The 13,222-nt window shown below is 33.6% G+C and overlaps 2 protein-coding genes across 2 annotated transcripts; one reads left to right on the forward strand and one right to left on the reverse strand.

Annotated features, from left to right (window-relative positions):
* Nucleotides 1–2,264: 2,264 nt before the first annotated feature.
* LOC110093026 (xyloglucan endotransglucosylase/hydrolase protein 9) lies at nt 2,265–3,620 on the forward strand. Its single transcript, XM_020817775.2, has 3 exons — nt 2,265–2,480; nt 2,563–2,663; nt 2,783–3,620. The coding sequence occupies exons 1-3, from the start codon at nt 2,303–2,305 to the stop codon at nt 3,395–3,397; spliced, it is 894 nt and encodes a 297-aa protein (XP_020673434.1). The 5' UTR covers nt 2,265–2,302; the 3' UTR covers nt 3,398–3,620.
* A 2,711-nt stretch (nt 3,621–6,331) lies between these two features.
* Nucleotides 6,332–12,873, reverse strand: LOC110093029. Its single transcript, XM_028698799.1, has 5 exons — nt 12,531–12,873; nt 8,252–8,390; nt 7,650–7,743; nt 7,240–7,436; nt 6,332–7,040 (listed from the first exon to the last, which is right to left on the reverse strand). Exons 1-5 carry the CDS (start codon nt 12,842–12,844, stop codon nt 6,822–6,824), a joined length of 963 nt encoding a protein of 320 aa, XP_028554632.1. The 5' UTR covers nt 12,845–12,873; the 3' UTR covers nt 6,332–6,821.
* Between the last annotated feature and the right edge of the window lie 349 nt (nt 12,874–13,222).

The raw sequence follows: 13,222 nt of genomic DNA on the forward strand, positions 1-13,222 counted from the left end.
AACCACAAGCAAAAAATAATTCCAAAATAAAAAAAGTCTCCAACCCCTACATCACACCACCATTACGCAAACCGGTGGCCGAAACAATGTTATAGAGTTGAATAGACCGATACCACACTAACGTTAGGAAAAAAATTTATTACGTCCAGACAATAACTAACCAGCATACTGATGTGCGAACCACAGGACGAGCGCATTCGAGCGGTGATGTTTTGTTATTTGGTCTCTGGACGTGTTTGATGTCGACACAATAATTACTCATAGTTAGGGAAATTTATATAAGAAAATTGGCTAAAGAGATTGGAATTGATCCACCGGGCCATGTGGCCCTCCAACTTGGCAGACGAGGCTGTGGATAAAGCTTCTATAGCTAGGTAAATATATAGTGATAATACTGTTACTTTCCTAATATTTTAATTGGTTTCAGGCTTGCGCAACTGTGATAGGTGGGATCACTGAAGATTCCTCTGCTTCTGTCGAAAGTAAAATATCTTCTAAGAGATGCTCAATTATATTTGTGATACTAAGCATTGCTTGGAAAACTTAATGAAGCCGCCTTGAAAAAAATTTCAACTTGGTACAAAAATATAATTTTTTTTTTCAAATATATTATGTATTTATTCTCAAAACATAATTTGGGATCTAACAACAACAGTGATGGTCATTAAATGAGAAGCATTAGTGTTGCAGAGATGAGGATGCTCATGTAGATGAGTGGCTTTGCTCTTAGAAATATGATACAAAATGAGTATATATGTGAAATATTATAGTATCTCCTGTGAAAGATAAGATTAGAGAGAGTCATCTTAGATGGTTTGATCACATAAAATAATAGTATTTTGATTACCAGTTATGAGAGAAGATGTATTAAATTTACTTATGCTAAGAAAAGTAAAGGTAGATCTAAAAACACATGGTTAGAACATATAAGAAACGATTTTTTTCATTAGATTTAAACGAGAATTTTATTTTTAATAAAACATATTAGAAAAAAATAGTTTTAAGTAAGTGATCTCAAGCAGTGGGATATGTTAGCCTATGTACACATTACTGCTGGTCCCCTTACTTAGTTCCTTTCCTAAGTGTTGTTAGCCTATGCTGTAAGGTCTTACTTTTGTAGTTTATAAATACCTCTGCTTAGTCTTGTAACAGTCAAGATAATTCAATACAATTACATTTCGTTTCTTTCTCCCTCGTCTCTCTCTCTCGTCATCTCCATTCTGTCATCAGGATAAACACTTAATGTTGTTGTTGTTCAAATAGAAAAAAATAGTTGAATATATTTTTATCAAAACTTTCATAGTGATAATTAAGGTTTCATTTCGAATGACTTTCTTATTATTTTTTAGAATAATTTTTTAATATAAAATTTTTATTTTTTATGCTAAAAAAATTTTTAAGAAGTAGAAAAAAAGAAGACATCCCAAACTAAGTCTAAATTATATTTTTTTCATGATACCCTAAATCCCTAATACCTAAATTTTTTAAAATTGGAATCAGGTCATTATCACGAATTTCCAAAAATGCCCAGCTGTGAACAGGTTGGCACGAGCCGAAATTGGGCAGCTTTCCCTTGCGTGAAAAATAAAAGGGGAAGGATAGTATGGGAATACTCACACGTCATTGGCATCCATTACGGAATATTAACTTTTTTGGGAAAAAGCCTCTCTATACAAAAGTGAGAATTCCAATTTTCCAATCGAGGACATCAAATTATTGTCGATCCAACGGCCATCAAACGTTTCTCAGCACGGTCCGATATTAACTTCGCCAGATCCACAGAACTATGGCCCTCAAAAAAGGGACCAAGAACTAGACCTTCAGCGATTATTTGGTGGATCCCGCCATTGCCTACAGTTCCATCCGTGACCATGGTCACAAATAGGTGCGCTTATAGTGTAGATGCCTATGCCAGCTGTCACGTAGCGACAACCAAAGGACGTGGTGGGACAAAGAACCCCGCTTTTTCGCTTTTATTCCCGGTACTGTATTAAGTGTACTGCCTGACACACGCCAGCACAGAAACCAATCTTGACAGCTGGATTTTACACGTGGCATATGGTTATTGGGTTTGGTATCATGTTTCGTCTTCTGTGAATAGCAGACGTGTATTGGGATCGCTTGGTAGTGAGCAACGGCTACTTCGTCTTACGTGGCAAGAAAGATCTGTGATCCGACGTGGCATGCGGGCTTCGTCAAGAAGCCAAAATAATTGGGCTATAAAAGACCAGTATCCGCACGGTTTCGTGATCTCATCTCGACAGCTCACTCTCTTTTCTCAACCTACGTTTCTCTTGCGGCAATGGAGTTTGATCGCCGGGCGGTGGTGGCTGTCTTAGTATGCGTCGCAGTCTCGGCGGCGACGGCAGTGGCTGCCGGAAATGGGTCGAGGTTTGATGAGCTTTTCCAGTCCAGCTGGGCCTCCGATCACATGATTTATGACGGAGAACTCCTCAAGCTCACGCTAGACAATTCCTCCGGTAATCTGGAGCTCTGTTTTTTTCTCTCTGTGGTTTGTCGTCATAATGTGCCTAACAATCATTATGTAAATCGATATTTCAGGTGCGGGGTTCTCATCCAAAAGCCGATACCTTTACGGCAAGGCAACCGCTGCAATAAAGCTCGTCGGCGGTGACTCAGCCGGCACTGTCACGGCTTTCTATGTATTAATCTCTCGATTCTCATCTGTTTCAAATATAAAAAATGCGACCTTTTTTGTCGCTATCAAGAAATTAACTTTGGTTTTTTCTTGTTGTTCGGGATAATTTATTAAATCATTCAGATGTCGTCGGAAGGAGCGAACCACGACGAATTCGACTTCGAATTCCTGGGAAACACGACGGGGGAGCCTTACCTTGTTCAGACAAACATCTACGTCAACGGAACTGGTAACCGGGAACAGAGGAATGATCTCTGGTTTGATCCTACAACTGATTTCCACACCTACGGTATTCTCTGGAACCCACGTCAGGTTGTTTTCCTCGTCGATGAGACTCCAATCCGCGTTTTCCAGAACAAGGAAGACAAAGGCATCGCCTTTCCCGGATACCAAAAAATGGGAGTCTATAGCTCGTTGTGGAACGCCGACGATTGGGCTACTCAGGGAGGACGCGTGAAGACCAACTGGTCTCACGCACCCTTCGTCGTCAGCTATCGCGATCTCAAGATCGACGGCTGCGAAGTCGCCGTGGAGGCCTCCGACGAAGACGAATTGCGGCGGTGCAGCGGAAGCGAGTGGGGGAAGGAAGGACGGTATTGGTGGAAGGCGCCGGAGATGGAAGAGCTCACTGTTCATCAGAGCCACCAGCTATTATGGGTGCGTGAGAAACATCTTATTTATGATTACTGCTCTGACGCCGCTCGGTTCCCTTCGGCACCACCCGAGTGCGTCCGGTAGTTCGTCTCTGTAAACAAGATCGTAGAGCTCGCTACTGTCTTCCATTGGCTTTACTCTTTTGTCTGTTGTTAGGTGGGAAAAAGGAAAAGGGGGAAACAACAATGAAAAAGCCTGTAATGGTTTCTTTTGATGATGGTGAATGATGTCACTGGTTCAGTGGCATTGATGATTAGTGTAAATGAAGCAGTGATGTTTTTCAAATTTACAGACGTAAATTAAGTTATTTATGATTGAAGTATGGATGATTAGAAATTTTTAGGGTTGGTAGAATTAATGAGGGGAATTAAATAGGAAGGGGGGAGGAGGGATGTAAAAGGTGATCAATAAAGACGTTACAGCAACCAGCTGGAATGGAGGCCCTGCTTTGAGTGAGTGCCATGACTGCCATTCGCATGATTTAAAAGCGCTCAACGTGACACAATGAAGTGCATTTAATTGCACGTTTGAAGAGCTAAAATTAAATAAATAAAATTTGATAAAAATAAAAATTGTATTATTATATTTTTTAATATATCTATTTATTTATTCATAATAGAAAATTAATTTCTTACATTTTTTATATCTTGGTTTGAAATTTAATTATGATGAGGAATATTTAAAAAAAATATGAGATAGTTTTGAAAAGTAATGTAAATGATTAAAAGTATTGTATTTATATATACATTATATAACTTTTCATAATTTAATAAATAGAAGACACATTTTATCCCAATAAAATCTAAAAAAGTTTTTCTTTTTAAAATTTGTAAACGAAGATAAGAAAAAAAATAAAGTTTATTTGAATGGTTTCTTTTGTATTGACATTTCATCACCTCTCTTAACACAACCATGATTTCTTTGTATTGAAAGTCTAAAAAGTTATAGTAAGGGATTTATGAATGACAAAAACATCAAAATAGATGAGATGTGATGGCTCTAAACCAGCACATGCTAAAGAAATTTGATTGAATCATGAGAGTCATTTATATGATTATTTGACAAGTTCTTATGTTCGCAAAACACAATCATCCACTTTTTCCTAAGATGAAGATGTTCAAGTGAATGATTGGCTTTACTCTTAGAGACATGATACAGATTGAGCATATACATGAAAAGGTTGGAGTAGCTCCAATGGAAGATAAGATTAGAGAGAGTCGCCTTAGATGGTGTGGTTACATAAAATGACGACCTTTCTTAATCCGATTAGAAAAATGGATGTATTAGATTTGACTTATGTTAACAAAGGCAGATGTAGATCTAAAAAGACTTGATTAAAAAATATTAGAAATGACATTTATTTATTATATGTATATGAGAATTTCTTTTAACATCACAATGAAGAAAAATGATTCATATACAATAATGACTAGAAATAGTGGGATAATGACTTGTTGTTGTTGTTGTATGAGCATCATCTACAATCAACAATCATTCTAGAGTGATATAATTTAGGAATGTGCTTCATCATATTTTAATGATGAATTAGTCCTTGACCACCTATCTTTCTAAAATTAAATTTCTTATTGATAACCTCAACTGTTTGTTCTCACATTAGCCACATATTACATTTTGGATGAGCATCCTCCCACTTATCAAGCAATTAAAATTGGCATCTAGGGGAAATTATTCTGTGCGGAGTTCGAATATAAATGATCTTCCGGATTGCTGCGTACACACTGTGTACGTATTGCATAAGTATTGCATATTTGTAGATACGCAGTAAATACTAAGCCAATCATTAGTTGTGAGTATTTGTTGAGTATTTAATGTGTATTCTCTGTATTTTTGTTGAGCATTTAATGAGTATTGTTGATTTGCTGCTTATTTGCTACTTATTTATTACATATCTACAAATATACAGTAAGCACACAGTTCGTACACAGCAATTCAAAAGATCCTCTCCGTTCGAACTCTGCGCCAAATTATTTCTCATCATCCAGACTTAAGCTAACATTCATTAGCCTAAACGATTTAGACTCATTTCATTATACTGAAGAAATCAATTCACCAAATGATCAAAACAAAATGTAACCACTTGCCACTTTCAATCATAGCGTGGGTACTTCCAACCAAATATGAGGAGATACACCTCATCCATCCAAAGGTGGCCTAATTGCTCTTCAGCTGAAATATATCAAAGTTATGGAAAAGTCAGACATATTGTCTTATTCAAAATTTGGTTATCGCTTAATCGTTTTAGCTAATCTTCACCACATGTAAAGGCTTACTCGGCCCCTAAAATCTCATTGTAAGCTCACTCTTAAAAATATTGTTAATATTCCAAAGTTAACTCATAGTGTCACTATTCAACCCGATATAAATCGTAAGAACTAATCATACAGTGTCGTATGATGACACGAGAGAAACCATAAGATCAAATTGGAGAAAATTATAGAACTCTCAAATAATTTATTGAACATAGAGCAACTAAAATTTCAATTAAAATAAATGAATACTCATCAACAAAAGCTTTTTCATTCATCACAAAAGTATTTACAATGCACATTACAACATATATTTAGAGATTTTAGACCCTTATGACTCCCCGCATATATCACATCATAACATCCTTCAACTCATGTAAAGAATATGAACACATAAATAAATGTTTTTTCAAATATAGTATACAATATCAGAGTCATCACAAGTTTCACAAAAGTTCTTTGTAACAATCGCACAATCTTAAATTCAGGAGAAAACAACATATAAAATTTAAAAATTTTCATAAATTAACCAAATTATCACATATTGTTCATAGCTACATTTCATAATTTTTATTATACTACAACAATATTTATAAACATCATAATATTTCTCCAACTTATAAAAACGATGAATTTAAAAAATCACCCAATGAAATTTCATAAATAAAATATCAAAATATGCAGAATATTGCCAACTATGACATACCAAAGTTATATGGTGAAATTTTATCTAATGAAAATATATACTCAATTTTATCTAATGCATTTTCTTGCTGATAAGCATTACTACTTGAAATTTACACAGTAGAAACAGAGACTTTTAAAAGCCAATCAAAACTTGTTCAAGCAAAGGCAACATCAGCAAGAAAGAAAGAAGGCCATATAGATATTTACATTACATGGAGATAATGTTCTATTGAAATTATTATTATATAGAACAAGCTCACATCCCTATTCATCTCTTTTATCAACTCATGAGAAAAACAATCAGAATTGCAGCGACTGCCAATGCAAAAAAGGAAGTCTTGTCAGGGTGAAGAGCTTCAGCTGTGCTGAATGTTGGCATGGCACCCTGAGAGCCAGAATTCCCTGATGACTTCGCCAGGAAATCGTGAAGGAAGTCGGATATATTACTTGCCTTCTCCGATACCTTAACCTTGACATTATTCACCATATTGGAGAACATGGAGCCTTTATAAGTTTTTTCACTTTCTGGGATTGGATGAGACTCTTCAGGAGATTCATTCACAGAAACAAATTTTGCTGAATCCACATCCACAAATGCACAGAGAATAATTTCGATGAGCTGAATATGTGCGAAAACAAAAAAAGCTATTGAAATGGAAAAAGAAATTCGTTTGTTTACTTGGTGGGACATTTTTCATGAACTCAGCGACCATCTCATTTTTCATCACAGCCTCAAAAACGCACTCATCTGTGGCAATTGAGGCAACAACATCCTGCACAGAATGCAAAAGCTCTCATTCATCATAAGAAGTAATACTGGAGAAATCGAGAACAGAGGAAAATAAGACAGGCTATTGCTCACTGAATGACTAACATAATAGTTTTATAATATAAAAAGATCATATATAATGGCTTTCTGAAGTGTGTTATATGAGAATATCACACTAATTCTTTATATTAAAAAGGCTCCACCTGTACTTCGGAACTTCGGTGCAGCAAAGAAAACATTTGAGAAATATGTTTTGGAAGTTTAGATACTGTTCTGGTTTCCCCGGAGACATTATTCACCATATTGGAGAACATGGAGCCCTTACAGCTTTTTTGACTTTCTGGGCTGTAGGATTCTTTGGGACATTCATTCACAGAAATAGATTTTGCAGAATCCACATCTACAAATGCACAAAGAATAGTTTCCATGAGCTGGAATGTGAATTTGTACAACAAAAAAGCTATCAAGGCTTCGTTTGGGATGGCTTTCTTTTTGTTTTTTAAAGCAACTTCTTAATACAAAAATTTTAATTTTTATACTAAGAAGCTACTATAAGAAGCAATAAGAAAGCCATCATAAACGAAGCCTAAAATGTAAAAAAGTGTTTATTTACTTGGTGGGACATTTTTCAAGAACTCAGCGACCATCTCATTTTTCATCACAGCCTCAAAAACGCACTCATCTTTGGCAATTGAGGAAACAACATCCTGCACAGAATGCAACAGCTCTCATTCACCGCCACTCAATCAAAGGGCCCTCCATGATTTTATGAGATCCAACGAAGTATATGAGCTCTTATCAACTATTCATCACATCTTTAAATAAGAGCTATCAATAAAAATCAGTATAGATTATGTAAGATTAATATTCTAGCTTTTATGGTAGAATAATACATTAATATGTGATCTTTTAGGATGCACAAAGACATATATACAAATGCATATATGTATGTGCATTTGTACATACAACATATACATTGATACATTATTTATTGTATAAATTAATAAACTATCGATTTATTAATACTATGTATATCGTTATATATATGTTTTAGTAATTTGGAAACAAATTATTATGAATATATGTATGTGCATGTGTGACTAACATTATAATTTTAGAATATAAAAATATCACAAAAAATGGCTTAATGAAATGTGTTAGAGTGTATGAAAATATCACATTAGTACTTTATATTAAAAAGGCTAATGCAAACACCTGTACTTCGGAACTTTGGTGCAGCAAAGAAAACATTTGAGAAATATGTTTTGGTTGTTTATATGCTGTTCTGGTTTCCCCGACTGATCTCTGGCAGTCCTCACGAGAGTCCAGCTTTGGATTTGGTTGGTAGGAGACCCTGAAAATCTTATAGCAACCAGACTATGAGTATAAATGGCATTGGATTTGATAAAGTTAGGAGTGAGAACCCTAATTGCAAAGATTTTCATCAAAACTTTCAGTTCTTAAATTCTAATGCACCTACTATTAAGGGATGGCTAACTCTTTCAAAAAAAGCTCTTTGTATTTCTGATTTTTCATTGTGAGATTTTCTCATTGAGAAAATACATTTACGAGGTGTGTCTGGTCACTTAGACCGTGATAAGATAATAGCTATGACAAGGAATAAATTTTATTTGCAAAGATTTACAAGATATAAAATCCGTGTTGTTGCTCAATGGCATAGCTTCCTTATGACATAATATGAAAAACTCAACTCTGGTTTATACAGGCAACTTCCAATCCCTCATAAATCATGAGATGATCTTAGTATGAACTTTATCGTAGGATTGTCCCATACTGTACAACGCTTTAATGCTTAGTAGCTGTTGATCACCTTTCTAAAATGACACATTTTATTAAAAATGTTATAGGACATCAGATGCATCACATACGACATTCATCTTCTTTAGAGAGAATATTTTACATGGGCTTCCCTAGATAATTATCTTTGATTATAATGTGATATTTATGAGCTATTTTTGAAAAACCATAAGAAAAATTTTAGCACTAAACTTTACTTGCAACATCCTATCGAACTCATACTGATGGTCATATTGAAGTCATCACCAGAAGCTTATGAGACTTATTTAGATGCTTAGTAACTCATTATACTGCTAGTTGGATCTTATTCTCCCTACTACTGAGTTTTTCTACAATAGTTCGATTAATAGGTCAACAGATTGGCTCACAAGTAGGCTCTTTGATTTTCTCTGTTATTATCCTACAATTGTGTTAAATCCCTGAAGTCGATTCAATGGCATTGTTTCAATTGCTGATCCACTGGCTGCCAAAAGTAGATTTCCTCTGCATTCCTTTTCAGAAAAAAAAATGATCCCTGAATAAAAATCTGACTATAAATTTGAATTTTTGTGTGTGCTTTAGTCATCTCATCTTAAATATGTATTTCTAAACTCCATATCATAAGATTTTTTTGCATAAGATTTGGTATTAAATCTTAAGGTTGCATCATCATTCTAGCAGAAGTAAAACATAACAATTGGGCACAATTACCAAATGAATAACTAAATATTTTAAACAAAATTGGAAAAAAACTATAATTTTAAACAACTAAAATGTAGTTCACAAGATTCAAAATTATATTTATACATTTGGTGGGAGGTGTAATCTTAAGAAATTTCCAAATTGAATTGATGACTTGACATTGTTATTTTATTTTAAATATTACAATGTTTGAATACCAAAGAATTAAATTTGCTAGATCAGAACTAGTGAGATATTCTCAAGAGTAATATCTACCATTCAACAAATAAAAAGACCAACATAATCAATGTCGGAATTGAAAACAAAGTTATTATGAAGTATTTGAATATTCTATAACTAAATGTTACTTTTTCTAGACTATTATGGATTTTATGAAAGGTCTTTATGAAAGAGATTATGGAAAAATATAAGAGCATTCCAAAAGACATTAAATGAGATTTTATACAAGTTTTTGGATATTGAGGAATATTACAACTATTCTATTAGTACAAATAAATCCATACTTAATGTCCCTGAAACAGAGTTTTATATTTCATGATTCTTTGAAGGCATTCATTATAAATATATTTTCTAAATTATTGGTGCAATTTAACTCTCTCTATAAGGTCCCCTTTATAAATTGTTAAATCACATAATCATGAACAAAAAATAAAGTTAGCATCAATGTGATCATCCATCATTAGAAAGGAATCACTAGATGATGTTTTTAAAAGTTGTATTATCAGATTGTTCATTTGACTCACCAACTACATCATATATGTTGATTCATCTTCACAATTAGAAATAGACTGGATTCATATTCAAATTTGGCTCATGCGCAATTTTGCTTTCAAACTCTAACAAAGACTCAAATTTACACGAATAGAATTAGATTCAATAACATCAAATGCATATTCAAATTGCAACTACAAATCATATTCTGTGTTTAATACATCCTCAAGAGAATATTCCTAAGCCATCATTTCATAAATGGAAAGATTTTGCATTAAAGCTAAGATGCTACAAAGTTTTTCTTAGGAATCAGTACAGGTGCAATAATCTTAACAGAATGCTTGTGATAGGCCTCAAATAATATTTTTGGTTAATTATAACATAGTTCATTTCTAAATTTTGCCCAAGTTCTTTAACGAATCAAGTAATGGTAACAAAATTTCCTTAAGTCAAATTATGTATAGTTATAAAACATATGAGCCTAACAGAATATTCAAAAACACTAAATTTTTTTAATTTACAACTCTAGAAAATTGATTATGCAATTTATCCAGATCTTCACCAAATGATAGATATTTCTCCTGAAGCTTATATTTCATGCCTTCCCATATTGATTTTACTTCAAACACTTCGTCAAAATAATTAAGTATGTCTCATTAATATTAATTTAGTAAATTTAACTTATTTAAAATCAAATAATCGATAATGTTTATAGAAGTCTTCCAAATGATTGGTCCACTCTAAAGAGTTCTAAGATCATACTCCCCAATTGAATGTAGGAATGTAATTTTGAACCTCACAAAAATCACATTTTTGACTAGAACCATAATTTATTCTAATTTGCTCTATTTTCAGCATTTATTAGTTTTTGTTTCCAAAAATAATGTCCTATATTTAGTTGGTAGAATCAAGCAATCATAAGATCTAATACCATTTTGATGCGAGACAATTTACGCTTAAGGCTTCCTAATGCAACTAAATTATTTGGTGTAAAAAAATCATGTAAAAGAACTTGGGATTTATAGATCACAAACCGCTAAATAAGCCAATACTTACTTTCATTAAATGCAAACTATAAACATGAGAATTAGAACCTAAAAGATAATGTTATTATCAAATAAATTCAAAGGAATAAGCAAGAAATTTGAACCATGCAAAATTAAAAAGCAGCTATAATTTAATAACCATAATCAGAATATCAATTTTCTCAAAATTGAACAAAGATAGGAACATTATCGAGCAGATATTAATGATACATATGAATCCGACGCATGCGGTAGGCCAAAGAAAATAGAATTTTTGTTCAGCTCTGAACACTGATAATATATTCCAATAATACATATAATACATTCCATTGTTGTAACTTGAACATCATTTCAGAGTCTCTAATGGTAAACTATGACATGCACACTTCTACCAAGATTTATACAACTACAGGGCTATTTAGTAGCACCCAGAATTTGATTTAAGTAGGATTTCGTAAATCTGCTAAATCCGGATTTCAGAAATCATGAGGGGCCTAAATCCTGAAAACTGTTTGGTAACATTCATGATAAATCTTCTTAAATTCTTTGTGACTGTTTGACTATAAAGCAGATTTAATAAGCAAACTTTTCCTCTGAGCCTATAGATTTCGTAAATCCGGGATTTAGTACGAAAATCCAGAATTTTATGTCTACGGTGGCTTTCATTTGACGTAATATTTAGTTTTGCATTTTAGGCCGTTTGGATGGATTTCGCTCAAATCCGCCTCAAATCTGGCCTAAATCCTACTACCAAACAGCCCCTACATATAACATTTAAAGGCTCCAAAATGTGAAATCAGAAAATGCAAAATAATCTGCATGGCAAATCATAGAGAAGTAAATTAACGAAAGCAGTACAATAATGCGCTTTTCTTAGGGTGATTAAAACATGCAAATTCTCATCAAGTTAAAAAATGCTACTCTTGAGTCATAGAACACTTGATCACGTGACCACAACAATGGGTATCAATTCTTCTCAAGTTCATATTCATGTTTGTAAATCTGATTAGAGACATTTAAACATACCATCCCAAAGAGCCAAGAATGTTCAGAACCAGCCATCTATTCCACACTAAATAGGAAGATGTATACGAACAAGGAATCAACGAAAGCTATTATTTAACATAACATATTTTATTCTTCTCCTGCATAAAAAATCAATGGCTTTGATGCATCAAAAGGAAACGAGATAGCTTGGATTGTTAATGAAACTAGTAAAAAATACAGAACATGAAAGGAAAAAAATCGGGATAACTCACTTTTCGATTGACCCCTTCAGAGACGAGCACTTCTCCTTCGCCTCATCTTGTGTTGGGGTGGGTCCAAAAATCTTCCTTGGAAAGCGATTTGCCGATCCAAAATTCTTCTCAACGGCGGGAAATAAAGGAACCGGAGGAAAGGAGCCGAAACAAATCCACATGTCCGATTCAAGCGCAGGTGCTGTAGAGGACAAGTCGGCGACTTGATGCCGGGAATCCCTGGAAGAAATCTCATCGATAAGCGGGGAGCGAAAAGCTCCGATGTTTGCTTGTCGTCTGACTCCGCCGCACATTCCTGTCGTCTTCCTCGCCATGGTTCAGTGAAGACCTAACGACGAAGACCAACTGTACAATGCGAGTGACAGAAATCGAAAATGATTAAAACGTTTTAATATATTTTCCAAAAAAAAACCTAAGATTTTATATTAAAAAAAAGTTCGATTATTTTGATGAAAATTTAATTATAATTGATATTACAATTATTAAATTTGAATTTAATAATTTTTAAAACTCAATTCAAATTAAACTTTAATCAAAATATTATGAATTATATATATATATATATATATATATATATATTGTTAACTGTTCATAAAAAAAAAAATCAATGAAGTGGCCATTTAATTGAAAATATTTAAAAAACAGATATATTCAAAATATAATATTAAGCGGCTCGTGTCGGTTGAGGGCAT

This window comes from Dendrobium catenatum, unplaced genomic scaffold (assembly GCF_001605985.2).
Source record: "Dendrobium catenatum unplaced genomic scaffold, ASM160598v2 fragScaff_scaffold_1136, whole genome shotgun sequence".
Lineage (NCBI taxonomy): Eukaryota > Viridiplantae > Streptophyta > Magnoliopsida > Asparagales > Orchidaceae > Dendrobium > Dendrobium catenatum.

What these genes read in the sequence shown, in the direction of transcription:
- LOC110093029 (XM_028698799.1), bottom strand. Translation starts at nt 12,844, where the DNA reads ATGGCGAGGAAGACGACAGGAATGTGCGGCGGAGTCAGACGACAAGCA. An exon ending in CTGAAGGGGTCAATCGAAAA is followed by an intron (nt 8,391 to 12,530) that starts GTGAGTTATCCC and finishes TAAGATTTTCAG; the next exon opens with GGTCTCCTACCAACCAAATC. An exon ending in CTTGAAAAATGTCCCACCAA is followed by an intron (nt 7,437 to 7,649) that starts GTAAATAAACAC and finishes GTGCATTTGTAG; the next exon opens with ATGTGGATTCTGCAAAATCT.
- LOC110093026 (XM_020817775.2), top strand. Translation starts at nt 2,303, where the DNA reads ATGGAGTTTGATCGCCGGGCGGTGGTGGCTGTCTTAGTATGCGTCGCA. An exon ending in CACGCTAGACAATTCCTCCG is followed by an intron (nt 2,481 to 2,562) that starts GTAATCTGGAGC and finishes TCGATATTTCAG; the next exon opens with GTGCGGGGTTCTCATCCAAA. An exon ending in GCACTGTCACGGCTTTCTAT is followed by an intron (nt 2,664 to 2,782) that starts GTATTAATCTCT and finishes TAAATCATTCAG; the next exon opens with ATGTCGTCGGAAGGAGCGAA.